The sequence below is a fragment of the Molothrus ater genome, chromosome Z (genome assembly GCF_012460135.2).
Source record: "Molothrus ater isolate BHLD 08-10-18 breed brown headed cowbird chromosome Z, BPBGC_Mater_1.1, whole genome shotgun sequence".
NCBI lineage: Eukaryota > Metazoa > Chordata > Aves > Passeriformes > Icteridae > Molothrus > Molothrus ater.
In genome coordinates this window covers 31,674,664-31,693,287 of record NC_050511.2, presented here as the reverse complement: position 1 = coordinate 31,693,287, position 18,624 = coordinate 31,674,664, and the positions used below count along the sequence as shown (strand labels likewise).

Below are 18,624 nucleotides of genomic sequence, written 5' to 3'. Positions count from 1 at the left end.
ACCTACTGGGAGCAATTAATAATAACATCTTTGTTTTTTGGGTTCCTCAGAGGAACAGCCTATGAGGGAGACACCTTCCTATATCTTTTTCTCCTCCTTTTTTTTCCTTCCTTGTCTTTTAGGCTGGTAGTCAAGATTTTAAAGATTCCTGAATATCCTTTGACTGCCCTTGAAACCAGCCTGGGTTTTTTTGCTAGGAGCCAGCATGTTGTTGCATATGGTTCAGATCTTGTTTAAGGTCAGACTAATAACATAAGATCTGCCCAAAAGCTGGATAATTCAGAATGACAAGGTGTTTGGGGTTGTATGGGCCAGTACCTAGGGCAGTGAGCACCTTCAGTGCACTTGCACCTTTACTCCTGAACAAGTGCTGAATCCAGAAAAACTAGTAAAATATTGAAAAAAGTTGTTCTGTCATGATGTTCAACACTGCTTAGTACCTGCAGGAGAAAAAGAAGCTCTCTAAATATGACAGTGAGATGACAACAGGCCCTGCAGCTGGTCCAGCCACCTGAAAGACACTGTGGCTGCTCCACTCCCACCGGCTGTGGCGATGCCACTGAAACCACTGAAGGAGAAGATCAGCATGGGCTGGTGTTGGTGGACCCTGCACAGAAGCAGAAGAAATGTACATGAAAATCACCCAGTCAAAAAGCTTTAGCAAAAAACAGTCAATGACAAGGAGAGTGAGGATGATGAAGCAGAACCATCACAAGGGTGATTTTTCAGAGCCATTATCAAGGCCATCACAGGAACCAGAAGTGACATGACTTGATCCCTATCCCTGAGTGAGCTATGGGAGACACGAGAAGATTTCAGCAGTCATCCATGACTATATTGCTGCCTGGCTAGTGTGCTGGTGGGACAATGGAGCCAATAGTGTGGAATGAGAGGGTAAGGAGCCAGGCTGAGATGACTTGCCAAGGACCCAGACACTGACAAAGCAATGGGGGAAAAGACCTCTGGCCATGATTCTTATCAAGTATGAGGGAGAAAAGGTATCCCTGTAAAGATGATATTCCATGTAATTTAGACAGATGGACTGCAGTAGAGAAAGTGACTCACTTCTTAAGAGAATTAGCGGTTCAAGAAATGAAGTATTTTCATGTGGTCAACACCCAGGTCACCACAGAGCCAGACCACATCTTTTGTCAATTACTCATGTTGCAGAAATTTCTACGGAGTGCAGCAAGGGCACATGAAACCCCTTGACAACAGTAATTTGGAAAGATGATGCACCACCAACAGCAATTGATGCAATTTGGCAACTCGGGTAATACAAAGACAGTATTTCTTCCTCCCTCACAGAATCTGTGGAGAAGCTAACTGATGAACTGATGCAGGAGCTCCAGCAATTCAGAGGGAATATGTCATACTCCCCATCTCTGTGAGCCTGTATTTCAGTAACTGACAGCAGGTATGCTCTTTCTTCGAGAGAGAGGATATAGAGGATACACAGCATGAGGCACTCAACGGTTTTACCTGCGGGACCATGGAGAGGATACAAGGAAGTGGGATGGATGGGAACACCTTGACTGTAGATGCACTGGTGCAGGAATTGCAGGGAAAAACAGCCATAACTTGAAGTTGCTGCTCCAGTCTCCAGTGAACAGTTTTTCAGGCAGATTTTTCAGTCCAATCATACTACTGACTCTATGGATGTAAGCTTGACCTGGGGCCTTTGGGGGGGTCCAGTCTGGCTAGCTCTGGACCCTCAGGCCCTTCACAGTCTCTCAAGTAAAAAGTAAAAGACTGGAGGCGCTCTTTCTCCTCGGGACGAACGTCCCACATTTATTGTGGAACTACTCCAGGGGATCCAGGAGAGAGAAAAAGAGATTGAGAGTCTCATCGTGGGAGCTTTTAAACCCAGGCGAAGGGGGGTGGAGGAGAGGGGTCAAAGCCAATGGGATGCAAGTGATAGGAGGGTGAGGGGAGGAATAACCTGGGGAGAGACCACCACCACAGGGGCTTTGAGGGAGACGGGAAAAATGGAACCATGTGATACAAACATACTATTGAGTGCAAAATACCAAACCCATTGCAAAACAACAACTAAATAAACTATTTAATGCAATACAACATATGGAGAGAAGTACAAGTCCATTTCTGCAAGATAATAGTGGGGAACATTGTGACCAGTATTGGAGGGGCCCTGCCTCCACCTAAGGGAGGAGAGAAATAACCAGGTTTATTGGACTGTGTGGGTTTGATGACCTGGCACAGGAGCCCCACAGGAGTACAAGGCTTCAGTAGACACTGGTGCACAATGTACCCTAATGTCATCAAGCTGCATAGGGATGGATCCATTTGGATTTCTGGGATCACAGAGGGATCCAAAGAGCTGACTGTATTGGAAGCTGACACTAGCCTGACTCGCATGAGTGGCAGAAGTATCCTATCTTGATGGGAGCAGGGGTTCCCTTCATCCTTGGTATAGACTCTCTCAGCAGAGGATATATGAAGGATTCAAAATGCTGCTGAGGAAATTTCAGACATCCCTTTTGCTCTTGGGCTGAAGAACAGCAGGTGCCAGTTGCTACCACAACAGTGCACTAGAAGCAGTGTCTCACAATCTAGACTCTGTAATTCCGATTTATAAACTAATTTGTCACCTAGAGAGCCAAGGAGTGGTCAGCAAGACCCGCTTACCTTTAACAACCCTGTATGGCCAGTATGAAAGTCCAGTGGAGAGTGGAGGCTGACAGTAAACTGTGGCTTGAACGAAGTTGTACCACCTCTGAGTCCTGGTGTACTGGATATATAGGAACTTCCATACGTGCTGGAGTCAAAGGAAGCCATGTGGTGCCACAGTTGATACTGCTGTTTTGTTTTTGTTAGTCCCTTTGGGAGAAGAGTGCAGGCCACAGTTTGCTTTTGTTTGGAGCTGTGTCCACAGTACCTGGAATCGACTGCCAGTCAGAAGGAAACACAGCTGTATCATCTGCCACAGACTGATGAAGACTGGAACAAGGTGAAGCTCTGGAACACCTGCAGTGTGTTAGTGATACCATTTTGTGAGAAAATACAGTAGAAGTTTTTGAGAAATGGAAGCAAATAATCCAATCCTTTTAAAAGCTGGTTTTGTCATAAAACAGAATAAGGTAAAGGGGCCTACACAGAGATCCAGCTTTTAGGAATCAAAAAGGACATTGTCAGATCCCAGTGGTTTTTATTAAGATAACAGTGATGTCTCCAGCAACTAGCAAGAAAAAGACAAGACTTTCTAGGTGTTGTGGGATTTTGTAGAATGCACATTCCAGCTTGCAGGCTGATTGTAGCCCTCTCTATCAAGTGACCTGGAAGAAGAATGATTTCAAATAGCCCTCTGAGCAGCAGCAAGCCATTGAACAAATCGAATAGGAAATAGTTAATGCTGTAGCCCTCGAGCCAGTCTGAACAGGGCCAGTCTGAACATATGTAAAAAATAGGCTTTTTATTGCAGCTGGAGAGAATGGACCTACCTGGAGCCTCTGGCAGAAGGCACCAGGGAAGTTTTGAGGCTGACCTCTAGGTTTTTGGAGCTGAGCATACAGAGGATCTGAAGCCCATTATACTCTAACTGAAAAGGAGATACTGGCACCTTTCAGAGATGATTGGTACTGACACACAGCTTCTGGCACCACAGTTACCTGCGTTGAGTTGGATGCTCAAAGGGAGTAAAGGAGTTGCATTGATCACATAAAGAGTTTGGATAGGAAACCCTTGTCATCCAGGAAAATTGGAATTAATCATGGGCTAGCCAGAAGGCCAAAGAATTTTGGAACGTCACCAGGCTTGCGCTGAAGAGGCCCCAGTATATAATAATTTCCCAGTGTCCTAGGGTGACGTTATGATGCTTGTATCCCCATTCATGTGTTCTGTTAATGTTGGATATTATGTTCTGTACCTTTAAGACCGGCTCTGAAGAGGGAAAGTTTTGTTTTGGTTTTCTTATCAGCCTGGCGGGACACAGAGACTGCAGCTTTTGCTTTGCTGCTTTTGCTTTTTGCTTTTGCTCTCTCGCTCTTGCTTGCTTCGCTTCTGCTTGCTTTTGCTCTTTAGCTAGTTCAGCTAAACTGTCCAATTTCTTCCTGGACGGTTTCTCCTTTCCTTTTTCTGATCATTTCGAACCTGCTCCGGACTGGGACCTGAGAAACACCAAGATCCTGCACCTTGTGGCCTGCAGTGGCAGCCCCAGCACCGGAGGGACTGAGAACAGAGTGACCACCCCCAGAGAGACTTTCTGAATTTGTCATCTTTTTTCAGAGTGGTGTCATCCGGTATTGTTCATTTTGTGTGCTGGGGGGTGCTGTGCCTGGTAAATAAACAGGTTCTTTCCACTCCTCTCTGAGAAATCCTTCCCGAACCGGTTGGGGGGAGGGGCTGTGTGGGTTTGCTTACTGGAGGAGCCCTAATTTGGAAATTCTCCTCCAAATTTGCCCTAAATCTCGACACCCAGAAACTGAGAAGCAATATGCCTTGTTTACTGATTAATCCTTCTGCTTGTGGGAAAGCAGCTGTATGAAGTCCCCTATGACAAGTCACAGAAATTACTGGAGGAGAACATGAATTGAGTAAATAAGAAGAGATGAAAGCCATTCAATTGGCCTTAGATTTTGCTGAAGGAGAGAAATGGCCAATGCTTGCTTTTTTTTTTTTACCTCTGTACTGATTCATCGATGGTGGCCCTATGGGGGTGGTGGCAGCAGTGGAAACAGAATAACTGGCAACCTAGAGTAAACCCATCTGGGCTGCTAAGTTGTGGCAAAACATTGCTGCCTGGTTGGGAAATTGTCTTGGTTTGAAAAGACAGGTGTCTGCTAAGGAAGGCAGGACCCTCTCTTGAAATGGAAAATGTAAACCCCCTCCTTCTGAATTTTTATCATTTTGAAATTAAGGGGCTCTCAGGCAAAGATATGGGAGTCGTAATAACAGTTATTAGGAAAAAATAAAAAACTACAAAAATAAAAATGCAATAATATAAACAACACTGACAGTCAGAATACAAACTGACACCCTGTTGGTCAGGGTGTTGGTAGCAGTCTGATTAAAGGGTGGCTGCAGTTCCTACTGGAGTGACAGATGTGGTCCTGTTGAAACAATGATCCTGAAGGGTGCAGTTTTCCACTGAAGGTCCAGTGGTAGTGTAGATGGGCCTGGTCTTCCTCTGGGAATCCAGTGGGAAAAGGCTGCCTGTGGTGTTCCAAATCTCAGATTATATCCAGGTAGGAATGCTTGGCTCCTCCCCCTGGGTGGAGCATCTCTCAATGGGATGATGTAATTTTATCAGTCATGCAGTGAGACTTGATGACCCATTAAGAGAAGATATCTTCCTGGAGGGAGGATAGGTTGTGGAAAAGATAAAGAAAACTGCCCCACCTGGTTTTAGCAAGTGGCCCGATTAACAGAAGATAACTGCCCCACTTCTAACAGATGGCAATAGAATATACACCCCCAGCCACATCTTATATTTGCAACTTAAGACAAAAGGCTGTTACCAAGGGTGAAGGACAAAGTCATAGACTGCATGGATTCAACATTTTTTTTTTTTTGTGGACGTTTTATGAACATTTGACAAAGGTGTTCCACAGACTAGGGGAATGATGTCTGTCTGTATATCTATCAAAACAGATAAGTAGGGAAGGTGATGGGGTATTGGGAAGTGTGACATTTGGTGTGACATAAAGGGTATGGAATAAGGGGTGGATAAGTGTTAGTTTTGGCTAGGGTAGAGTTAACCTTTTTCACAGCATCTGGTATGGGGCTGTGTTTTGGATTTGTGCTGAACATAGGGTTGATAATATGGAGATATTTTTGTTACTGCTGATCAGGGACCTCTGTGATCACCACCTCCCACAGCTAAGGCCTTTTCTGCTTTTCGTGTAGTCACACTGGCAAGGCGACTGCATGTATGTGGGAGATTGGAAAGAGAAACAGCAGGGGCAGGTGACCCAAACTGGGCCCCAAAGGGATATTCTATACCATACGACATCATGCTCAGTATATAAAGTTGGGGGAAGAAGGAGGAAGGGTGGACATTTGTAGTCATGATGTTTGTCTTCTCAAGTCACTGTTATCTGTGATAGGGCCCCCTGCTATCCTGGAGATGGCTGAACACCTTCCTGCCCATGGAAAGCAGTGAATTAGTTCCTTTTTTGCTTTGCTTATGTGTGAGGCTTTTGCTTTCCCTATTAAACTGTCTTTATCTCAGCCCATGAGTTTTCTAGCTTTTACCCTTCAGTTCTCTCCCTGATCTCACTGCTGGAGAAGTGAGTGAGCTGCTGCATGGGGCTTGATTGTCCCCTGGGGTTAAACCATGACACCAGGTGTAAAATCCATAGTAAATCACTAGGTGTAAAATCCATAATAACATCACTGAAGTAATGTTAACTTAATCTGCTCTGGATTAGATTAAAGAGTACGTTCATCTAATGTACTAAAGTGTATAAAGTTCCTGTCCATTCCAGGAAATTATGTGGAGATAGGGGGAAAAAATAAGATAGAAGGAAAACAGCATGAGTCAGAAAGAGAGTGTGAGTCAGCATTACTGACTGAACCATTAGCTAGTCTGGTAAGTTGCTGTAGAAATTGGTTTGTGATGTTTCGGGAGTAGAAGAGGAAATGTGCTTATTCTGAGCCACTGCATAGAAATGCCAGCAAAGATAACCAAGTTGCTTCTGAATCAGTGTGCTCTTTTCTTCTGACTATTCCACTATCAAGTTATGAATCTGAGTTGAAACAAATCCTTCTGGTTATGTTCTTCTGCTGCAGGATGTAGGAAAACATTAGAAAACATATGTGAAGAGTAATGAAACAGGAATGAGGAATTTTCTGGTAGAGAATATGATTCACCTACCAGAAATAACAGTTTGAGGAAACTAGCTTCCCAAGTTTTATGTCTGAAGTGGCAGAATAACGTCATTAGCATGCTTGATGCAGGGAGCATTAAATATATTAACTTAAGGAATACTGTTTGCATTTTCTGCAGACTTTGGTCACATATAGGCAGCATCAGGGGAACGAGTCTGTAATAAAGGGAAAAAAACATGATAGCCAGGTGCTGGAGAGATATGCTTCTTACCCATTTAACTGGGAAAATAGTTTTGTGTCCTTATACAACCCTGGTTTATGAGATCAGTTTGCAAATACTGATATATACTGTGGTGATGCTCGAGCTGGTGGTGTGATGGGATTTGGGAGCCTGATGGCAAGCCATCCATACCTGCAGCTAAAATGCTATCATGTCCATGAGTATGTTAAATGAAATAAAGATTAGATGTTCTGTCCAGTGGCAGTTCCAGCAGTTTCTGATTGCAGAGTTGGAAGTGTGCAGATTTACAACATACAAGTACAGAAAACGTATTTCTGTTCATTAAGATTATGCTTATTAAAGCAGTTGAAAACAAAACGTTGCCCTTAGCTCTTGGTCCTTGCCTTTGGAGAAGTGCTGCAATGGTGGAGTACTATGATATTATTTCTCTGGTGATGCTTCTCATGTGGGAAGCATACTGTTTTGAGGCTGAACACCAGTATATTGAAACTTAGTGTTTAAGGCTGTCATCAGTTGTTAAATTACCTGTAGTTACCAGTGGTCTTTTGTTTTTTCAGATTGTTTTATGAACTGTATGGTTTTACATGTCTTGTTTGCCGTTCTCTTCCCTCTCTTGACTTCAGATCACTGTTCATATTCTCCATAGTCTGTGAAGCAGAAAATTGCCTCACAAGGGGTTTTTGTGTTCCCATGGTTGACAGAGTTCTTGGCCCACCACAAAGTTAGTAACCATGCCTGCAAGGAGGAGAGGACTAAAAGGGCCATTTGTCCTGTGTAATTTTGAAGATTCCACACACCTTAGTAATGATCTTCGCATTTGTTTGGGGAGAAACGTGGAACAGGCCACTGCTTCAGTACTAGTCACAAAATAATTGTAGTCTGCAAGTATAAAAACTTGCAGTAAAACTTGCAGTCTGCAAGTATAAAAATAAAAACTCATTCTTGGTGTCTAGTAGGTATGAACTTCAGTTACTGATGTGGTGGTGTTGTTTTTTTTTATTTTGCCACTAAAGACAACTAGTGCCAATTTGGTATTTAAAGGAAGGAAAAATTCCCTCCCCACTCTCCTCCCACCTTTTTTTTTTACCTTCTTGAAAAACTTTTGAAAGCAACTAACCCATTCTTCCTAGCAGGAAAGGCAAAGCAAATGGAATGAGTAGTCTAACAAGCATGGACCAAGTGAAAAGAGTTTTATTAGACACAAATGTGAAAAGAAGATACAAAAGCATGGTAACACACAGGGTGAAAATGTGTTATTAAGGGACTAACTCCGGTCCTTGCTTGTGTACTAGGAAAAAAATCAGCCTTTAAATCTAGTTAAAAAATACTTATTTGGAATGTTTTTGCCAGCAGGTGGTATTTCTGGAATTAGTTAATAAAATTGAATGATTTTAAAAAGTTTTGGTCTTTATAAGCCGTTTTAACACTGTTCTTTGGAGGGCAAAAAAGCCCCCTGTCCAGTCATATTTTCATGTCCACCCCACTCTTTGTTTATTTTGTGTGTGTCTTACTGTTAGATTTAGAGCAGCTGCACTCCTCTGTTGTTCTCTTCTTAAATTCCTCCTTTAGAGTTCTTCGCTTCTGGTCAGCACTTAAATATTTATCTCATTGACATGATCTGTTGCTTACCACTGCTTAACCGTACTTGGAGAAAGCCCATTATCTAGTTTAAACCTGTTGTTTTAACACTGTAGAGAGATTATCTTTTCCAGATGCATCTGTGCACATTGATGGCTGTGTAGCCTCTAACTGTATGTCACTACCACGATTGTCAGTTTGTCCCAGGTTCGGCCTAGGGAATAGTTTGTGAGTGCTCCTGAGTATTTCAGGCAGAACTGGCCAAAGAATGGGTTTGCTGAGATGGATTCTGCTTAAGCAAGTGCAAGTGCTTTTACTTGAAGTGAATTAGGATGAACAAAAACTGTTGGCATAGCTACAGGTTTCTTACAGGACTATTTGTAGTATACCTGTTTGCTGTATGAGTGCCTTTACTGCTTTTTTTAGATTAAAATATTGTCTTGTGGCCTCTTTTGAGATTCTGATATGAGCACAGAGTCTGGAACAGCATTTGTAGTGATGGGAAAGATTGAGAGTTGGACACAATGATAAATTTTGAGAATTTCTCTGGTAAGATTAGGAGGACAGAGCTATAAACATTGCTTAAATAAGCAATGCACCTGTGTAAAGTGTTAGGTGTATGCTTTGGTTTTGAAAAATTAAATTATGAAAACAAAATCACCACAAAAGACCTGTGTTACATAAGGAAAAGACATTTTAAATGTTTTTGTTTATATTTACAGTTTGAGTAAACTAAAATCTGTTTTTTAGGGCATCCAAGATGGATCTCAAGTGTGCTCTGGAAGAATGTTCAATGGCACTGAACTTATTTCTAAACAATAAGTTCTCTGAAGCGCTGGAACTACTTCGTCCATGGTGAGATTCTGTTATTTCCTGAAGTTGTTGTAAACAGACAGTATTTAGTACCTGAAGATTAATTTAAAGTGTCTGAAGATAGTAGTTTTAATTTATTCTCTTTTTTTCTGAAATTTCTCCATATTTGTGGTTTTTTAAAAATTTTTTTTGGGTCATTAAAACCATCTCAAACATTGTTTATAAAGCACTGAATTGTGATGTTAGAGCTGATCACTCAAGCTGTCTGTCCTCACGCAGAGGAGAGAGGCTGGAGAGCATCTTTGATCAAATAATTTGTACAATGAAACTGCTTTTGACAATAGAGGAAAGCTGGAGCAAAGCTCCGGAATAGTCTTTTGGTTATGTTTTATATTATGTTTGAGTCTGATGCTTATCTTTAAGCTCATCTTTTTATGTTCTGACTATTTTCCTTGTTCCCTTGTTGCCTTTCCTCCACTGAGAAGAAAAGGATGGCAGTGCAGATGTAGGGAATTAAAGAATATGGAGAAGTTCACAGGTGAAACCTGTCTTACCTGTGACTTCATGGGGAGGCAGTCTGAGTGGCTGATCTTTAGGACCGGGGTCTGAATCCCATCCACCATTCTTCTCTTGTCTGTGTCTGAAAGGAGCACGTGGTATTGAGGGATGTGTTGGCAAGAGGGATGTGTAGCCCATGTCAATAGAGTGGAGTAATGTTCTCTTACTAGTTTGGTGCTAGTAAGAATAGATTAAAGAGTGATGTGTTGGTTGATGTTGTATGAACAACCTCAAAGACAGCTTTAAATGAAACATCAGAAGAATGACACAGCTATCAAGTGTTTGCTTTTAGTGCTCTGGAGAGCACATGTGAGGAAGGCAGTAGGCCAGGAATATTATCTCTTAGAATTAGTTGTAGTTAAGCTCAGTGGAAGATGATATTACTGTTGGAATACCAGGATCTTTCTTGCTCCAAGGTCAGGGAGAATAAAACTCAGGAGACATTGTTTTTGAAGTCTCACCCTGAAGTTTATTTTCCTTATGTATTACGAACTCATGAGATGTGAGCTCTCTCTAACAAGTCGAGAAAGTGAGCTAAAATGATGTCTATTCAAGGCTATTTAAGTCCTAATTATCCAATAAACAGTTGTAGATTATATTCTCAGACCTGTTGCTTTCCTGCTTCATTCTTCTGTCTTTTCACAAATTAATACAAGTGTCTCTGCATTTAATTTTGTATTGCAATGTAAAATGTTGCTTAAATGCACAAGATTCATGTTTTCCCTAGGTCCAAAGATAGTATGTACCATGCACTTGGATACAGCACTATTTTAGTTATGCAAGCTGCAATGACCTTTGAACAGCAGGATATACAAATGGGAATTTCTACAATGAAGGATGCTTTGCAAACCTGCCAAAGGTGAGCCCAAGCAATCCCAACCATTATGAGATACTAAATCCAAAAAGTATTATTTGTGAAATATCCCAGTTCTCGGTATGTTTTAAAAGCAGACTCTTGTCTGTATGAGAGTGGTCTAAATTTGTAAAGGTGGAGTAAGTCCCACTACATTTCTGGTGAAGATATTTTTCTACATGGTGATGTGGCAACAACAGACTTGTCCTGTGTGGGTATTAATAGCCACTACAGTTAGTTAAATGATTGTTTCACTGTGTAGACCTACACATAAACTGACATTTTTGAACTGTCTGAGCTATTGGCAGCTGTAACTTCTTGTTTTTCCAAAAGTTTCAAGGCCTATATTTTGAATTGTCCCCTCTCAGCATGAAAATATCTTAAAAAAGTTGTTTCCAAAGGTTGAACGAATAGTCTAATACAATTAAGCTTGTACTAAGGTTTCTGCTGAAAACCAAATAAGTTTTTTTTGTTGTTGTTACAAATGTGTTTAGATTACCTTAAAATTAACGATTTTACAGCAATTTCTGTTGCTCACATCAGAAATTACCTGGACTGTACATTTTGCTTTCTTTGAACAGCAAAAAAAAAACCTTAGAAAATGGGTTGTGAAAGCTAAAGTTTAAACAAATCTCTGAGAAAAATAGAAGTTATTTCTGCTTTGCTGGTTCTTCATCATATTGGTTAGTCTATTTTATCACAATTATTTCTCAAAAAATGATTGCCAAATATTAGTTTAGACATTTAACATCATCATCATCATCATCTTAGCCATGGCAAAAAAGAAATGAGAAAACATTATCAGATGCTGAAGAGAAGGGGTCAGCAGTTTCTGCATCTTTTTTGGATGTGCTATCAATTTGCAGTTTCATCTGAACTATGTTGTTTAGTGTGTCTGAAGATTAGATGTCCCTCTAGTCTAGACAGCTGCAGTACAGGATTTCATCTCTGCAGGGTGTAAACTTTAATTCATGAGTACTCTGATCTAGTCTGTCGCAAAACTCATAAAAATGCAAGAGAAAGGCAATTAAATGTTCAAAGTTGAAGAATTACCATAACTACATATGTCTTAATTGACTCTTTTCTTGTGTGCATTATGTTAATGTGTAGTGTTATAATCTTCTCAGGATCCCACAATTGTCAATGTGTAGTGTAAACAAAAATGATAAGCTAATAGCTAGTATTTATAATCAGTGACTCCTTGGCTTACAGAGTGCATTCATTTTCTGAATATAGCATTGTTTCTCTAGCTTCTTCATAATGCTGAGTTGTTGGTAATTTTTTGCCAAAAATTAATTTTTGGAATTAAAACGTGAGTTGAGATCTCTTGGAAGTAAAGTGTGCGATTGTTTTGGCATTTTATCTGGCATAAACCACCATAAAATACTGAAACATTTTTGTTGAAAACAGAGCTCCTTTTTATTTTTTCATTCTAATTTTGAGTGCATGTTTAAGAAACAGAAAAAAGCAATTCATAAAACTTTGAATTCCAGTTAAAGTGTCTTGCCCAGCATCAGCGACACCTCTGTAGCTAGTGAGTGGCAGTGGGGTTGAAGCTGTCATACATTTAACATAGATTAATTGAAGTTGCAAGCATGCATTTAATGTTGGATAGGCTCTTTAGGCTAGAGGCATGCAAGTCTTTAGACTACTGAAAGAATTGAAACTGTTGACAAATGATCATTTTGCTAAGAATCTCTGTAAATTTTGGTTGGAAGTTTTTAAGAATTCCAGTTATTAAATTTAGGTTTGTGTTGAAATGTATGGCTTTCTTTTCTTCCATGCACAACCTATTTAGATTCAGAAAAAGAAGCACAGTGGTGGAATCCTTGTCCAATCTAGTTTCTAAACAGACAGTGGATCAGTTGACTGAAGGTAAGTAGTTAAATAATACAGTTAAAATAAAAAAGTGAAAAAAGCTCAAAACTACCCCTACCAATGTATACAAATATGCTTAACTCTGTGACTTTACTAGTGTCTTACAGTAATAAACATACAAATCATGTATATAATCTTTTCTAATTTGAATGCAAAGCTTCAGTGGAGAATTCAGGCTAATGTTTTTTTTTTGTCTCTGAGCATGCATGAATTAAGAAAGGAATGCCTTTCACAACACATTATAGGACTGAAGGGAAACTTCCTTTTTTTGACTTAAGAGAGCTCCCAAAAGTTTAAGAACCATTGATGCGGAGGAGTACATCCTTGTCATTAGTTGCATTGGAATCTGAATATATTAACAAGTTTTGTGCTTGTCTGTTTTGCCTTAAGGTGTTTTGGGAAATGGTATCAGTACATTGTTCATGGCTCTGAAAATGCTGATCTCCTATTTCTGATTCAGGCAGAGTCAAGTATGCATTTTTTTCTAACCTGGCACAAGAATCCTCTTTAATACTTGGACACATCAAACTCACCACGTATGCACTGTACATACAGCAGCCTTGTGCATGTGGCTGGTCTTGCAGCATGGGTGCAGAGCAACTTGTATCATGTGTGTTAAATCAAATGTACTGTAGTGCTGCATGAAGACAGAAAGTCTGCCTGAGGCTTTCAGTTTGTTAAGCATGACTTGGTGAAAACCTGTTCATAATGTCTTAGTGGATGTAGGAGAAGCCTGAACCTCTGTGAGGGTTACCATTCATTTACAGAAATTTCTTGTAAGACATTGGAAGGAGGCTTGAAAGACTGAGTTGCTGTGGGCTGTTAAGCTTAGAATCAATGAAAATTATAGGAGACCCATCTACCAGAATGTCAAGTAGCTTTTGCCATAGACTGAGGTCAGCTCTGACAATGTTTTGTCTGAGAAGAAGGGAAATAGAAGAATTCTGTTGGGATTTGTGTGTTACAGCTATTACTCAGCAGTTACTGAAATGGCAACAGCAGAATTTTGCTTTTTTTTTTTTTTTCTTTATTTTTTTTTTCTTTCTTGTCTTGGCAGCATTTTGTTTGTTCCATTGACCCCAAGAAGACAGTATTGACAATGACATTGCTGATAGTAAATAACTTTTCTTTCTTATATAGAGGAAATGCATGCTGAAATCTGCTATGCTGAATGCTTATTACAGAAAGCCGCTCTCACCTTCGTACAGGTAAAGTCAATTTCTCAACAAAAGATGTGATGTTCAAACAAAAATTTTTTGCTATTGAATGTTATTTCATGGCAGCAATTGAAAGTATGGTAAATCTTGTGCTGCTCAGCAAAGTTGTCTCTTTCTTTGTATGAATAACCAAAGATGATATTCGGATACCAAGGTAGTATCCTAAGGTATAAACATACCACCTTTTAAACATACGTCCTGTTTTATACAAAGTGGTATGTTTAAATGATTTGCATCACATTGGACAGTGTCCAGTGCCTGCATAAAAATATTTTCAAGTATGAGGAAGTGTATTGTTTGAAAGTGCAAGTCATTTTTTGCATGAATGGGTAGAATGTTTTCCAGCTAAAAAAAATTCAGCTGATGTGTAATTTCCAATTCCGTGTTGCTGTGTGTGCACATGGTGTCAGGAATAATGCAGTAATGAATGCTTATAAAATGGGCATGCTTAGCATTGCTGAGGTAACAATTCAGCTCACAGAAAGATCTGGTATTTTATACTGTGTGGTGCTAGTGATTTAGGTTGTGATTCAGGCACTTCATGCTACAAAATTTTCAAATTCAATTTGAAACTTGATTCTTGAAAACAGGAGTTGTTCCTCATACTTTTTGAAGGTATGTGAGTGTTTGACAAGTGTTTATTAAATATATATTATAGATAATCTTTTCCAGTATAAATTATGAGAAAGAAGCGAGGCACATAGGGTACTAAGGTCAGATTAAGTTCCTTTGGCTTATGACTTATGAACTACTTGATTTGGCCAGAAGTGTCAGGAAATACTATTAATGGAATGCTAGTCTTTCCTGTAACTAGCTTGCTCCTTTACTAGCCATGTGGAAGCAACCCTCTTTATTTTTATTCAGTGGGTGGAGTCTGTTTTAAACATGAAAAGAATGTTGTTGAAGGAGGTGAGTTAGGACTGTATAAAATAATAAAAAAATTAGATGTATATTTTCTCTGAAACACCACATCTGTATTGCTTTTGACTGTAATACCCTGCTCTGCTGATTGCTGTGCTGCCTCATATTTTTCATCTTTGGCTGACCATGATTAGTGTTAGGATGATGATGATGATAACAAAAATGTAAACATTCAGAGGGAAATAGAATTCTTGTACTGAAACACTTGTATTTGGGTGTTCAGACTTGTAGACAAGAGAGATGAGGAGTTTTAAAATGGTAATCTTTTTATGGAAGCCAGAATTTCCTTTGGTTGATCATTCTGAGGCCTTTTTTTGTTGCTCTTTTCATTTTCCATGTTGCATCTACTGTTCCTAAGTATTTAAATTTGCATTTCTGAAATGCCAGCATCCTCCCCTTTTATTTGAATTCTAGGAGAAAACATTTCATCCTGTTGAACCGTTATTTTGCTTTTCAGGAATTTAGTTTTGATGGCAAGTATATTGTGGCTTTGTTTTGGTTTTCCTAGAAGTTAGTAAGCACATAAATTGAATAACACAGGTAGTTTTGATCAGCAATAGAGTTTCATCTGTTTGAGGGATTTTTCAGTTTGTCTTCTGCCAGTTTCTGTACGGCTTCCTTGTGTATGTCAGAATTGCCATTTCCAAATATTTGAAACAGTTCCTGCAGCACCATCTGGTGGAGAGCTTTCTTGGTTCATTTAGATACATCACAAATTCTGCTATAACTAACACTTCGACTTACTTTTTCACCTCTCTCTTCAGTTTAAAAATTTGTAATGTGCAACAAAGAAATGTTTCCCTGACAACTTAGAGCAAGTGTTAATGTCAGTCTTAGAGGTACATCTAGTGACTGAAAAACATTTTTAGTGTTTTCTACTACAGCATAAACTTATAAATAAATGTATATGTAGCTGGAGGATTTTTATGTATGTGTTATGTGTAATATGAGCACACAATATTTTACAGTTAGATCTTTTTCTTCCAGGATGAAAATATGATCAACTTTATCAAAGGTGGCCTGAAAATTAGGACAAGTTACCAAATATACAAGTAAGCTATTAGAAAACACTTGACTTCAAAAGTAATATAAGCAGTTGGAGTGGCATTAATGCTCCCAAAACACAAAGGAATATTTTTGTATCCATCATAGTCATCAATCAGTAATTTCTATGTTGTGTTTCACCTTCCCTCCTTTTTTTCCTCCATCACAAGGGAATGTCATCAGGTGCTACAGACGACTCAGGGGAACAAAAGCAAAAATGAAACGTACTACCAGTTTGAAGGAGGAGTAAATCTTGGAATTGGAGCATTCAACTTGGTATGACTTCTTCTACAAAAAGGCGATTGGGTTATTCTGTAGGATTGTCTTTCTTTGTATATGTGCTACTGTAACTGATTTAACATTTACGCATTTGTAAAATAGAGATATGGGGTTTGGAGGTTTTATGCAATGTGAAACCAGCATTAGCTTCTGGCGTGCATGCTTCCTGGGATGTTTCTATTAGTTTATTCTGAAAGGTTTAGTTCTCTGGGAATAACTAATACATCTATTTCTGAAGTGAAAAAGAAGCTGCATCTACCTGTGCGTAGCAGGATTTTTAAAGATGCTAATGCTGTGCTTACAAAATGCCTGGAGTGACTGTTTAATTTAACTCCCCCATGTATCCCATTCTTTTGCTTCAGTGACATACTCTAGATTCTCATAGATAATTATAGTTAGAAGAATGCATAGTAGTTTAGTGAGTTGGTGCAAAGGAAAATTGCCTTTTCTTTACAATTTGCTACAGTTACCTTTTCACGTCTGTCATGGCAATGGTTAAAGTTGATTTCTGCCAGTATGTTAATTTCTGTATCATTCTAGATTGGAGATGGCCAATTTTAAGTATGGTCAGAAGAACTCAGGTTTATCTGCACCCGACTTTAAAATTCAAGCAACTGTGTTCATAAGTGTTCTTGCCTCTCCTATTCTTCATGGAGTACTCTCAGTAGGAGGCTTAACAGAAAAAGTGTCTGATGGGCAAAATGTATTAGGGTGAATGGAGCTTTCTAAAAACTGACCCTCAAGTTGACCTGCTTCTTAATGCTCATTGAAAAGGTGGTTATGAAATTTGTACATTTTCTGTCGTGTAGGATGTGGAGGATGCAGTTACAGAGGGAACAAAAATGCCTATAATAGAGGCCTAAAGGATGATAGCAACAGCTAGTATTTCTAAAACCATTATGCTCACTGATCTGCTGATTCAGTACTCCCACAGGAGGAACAAGTAGAGCCTCTGTGAGACCCCCAATAAAATGAAATAATAGTATAGGAACATGGTAGTTGTAGGTTGTGAGTCATACTAAAATAGATAAGACTTTCATTCTAAAAGACCCACAATTTACAAGCAATTTTAACCAGCTGAAGATAGAAAAATCTGTCATTATCTAAAGAAGCACAGCTGGACTCTGTCTGTTTTCATGCTGGATGGTTATCAGAATTCTGAGCATGCATGTTTACTTTCAAGTTCTTTCATGTTTTAATTTTTTACTAATGTAAAAAATTTTTATTAATTTTTTACTAATGTGTAATAGCATTTAACATAGTAGCTGGCCTTTTTGGTTCACATTTATAGCAATGTAACTTTTTTTTTTAAGTGTACATGTTTACAATTATCTTTTTATTTTTAAATGTATTTCAGATGCTGTCACTTTTACCAGGAAGGATCCTCCGACTTCTTGAATTTATTGGATTTTCTGGCAATAGGGTATTCAATTTGATACTTGCTTTTTCAAATTAATTTTTTCTCAGATAAAAGACTGGATGGATTTAATGCCATGTATTCTACAGTGAAAGTATAATATCAGTATTTTACTGTTGTTGAAAAGAGAAATGGGTTAGATGATACAGGCATAAAAGCACATATGGTGATACTCCACTCTTTAACATGCATGGGAAAGGACCAGTTTACTTAAGAGGAGATTTTGCCAATGCAACGTCCTTTCCTTTTGCTGATCCTTAAGTAGGGCATATCAGCTTTTTTTCCTAGGTGATATAGTTGGAAATTGACATTCCTCACCAGTAACTGAGGGAAGAATCATATTTCTACATTTTCCACCCCAAATCCCAGCCCATTTCTTTGGGAAAAAAAAATTCTGAATATCATGTGTCATCCTGGACTCTAGGTACATCTTTCTCTCATGGATGACAAAAATATTTGTAATTTGTTTTGTAATTATTTTACAGCTCTTTAAAACTCATTTTGATGCCCATAAGAAATGAAAAACCTCAAGTAAGAAATTGTAATGAGGCGACCCACAGAACTGCACACAACTGAACTTCAAATTACTATAGCTGCAGTCACCATATGGTCTTATTGCTGTTAGATTGTCCACAATATGATTCTCCTGCTGTGAAATTAGACTTCAGTAGAGACCAGTTCATTCAGTTTCTTCCTCCATAAAACCTGGTTCTTGCTGAAGATCTTCCAAAATACACATTTTTCCCTGACTAAAAATGCAGTAAAGGCTGAAAGAAAAAGAATGATTTTGAAATATCATCACAATTTATTTTTGTGTGATGCTTGAATTCTCCTATAATTCATCAAGTTGCTATGCAATATAACCGATCTGTTAATATTTGTTTTGAGGCAAAATTACATTTCTGGGGAGTCACTGCTTTTGATTAGGGAAGCTGTGAGCTCCACACCCTTCAGATAGTCAAGATGTTATGTAATGGGTCTAAACAGAAACGTAAGGGAAGTCTCATGTGTTAAGATCTGCATAAGGCTCCATGAA

At 39.1% G+C, this 18,624-nt stretch overlaps 1 protein-coding gene across 2 annotated transcripts in view; it reads left to right on the top strand.

The window, feature by feature from the left end:
• TTC39B (tetratricopeptide repeat domain 39B) overlaps positions 1-18,624 on the top strand; it is a 78,182-nt gene that overhangs the window by 44,514 nt on the left and 15,044 nt on the right. For both annotated transcript variants that reach the window (XM_036403559.2, XM_036403558.2), the window contains 7 exons: positions 9,359-9,463; positions 10,707-10,838; positions 12,631-12,707; positions 13,851-13,918; positions 15,836-15,900; positions 16,063-16,168; positions 17,529-17,594. In XM_036403559.2, the coding sequence (XP_036259452.1) occupies positions 9,359-9,463; positions 10,707-10,838; positions 12,631-12,707; positions 13,851-13,918; positions 15,836-15,900; positions 16,063-16,168; positions 17,529-17,594 (619 nt within the window). The remainder of the gene's footprint in view (positions 1-9,358; positions 9,464-10,706; positions 10,839-12,630; positions 12,708-13,850; positions 13,919-15,835; positions 15,901-16,062; positions 16,169-17,528; positions 17,595-18,624) is intronic.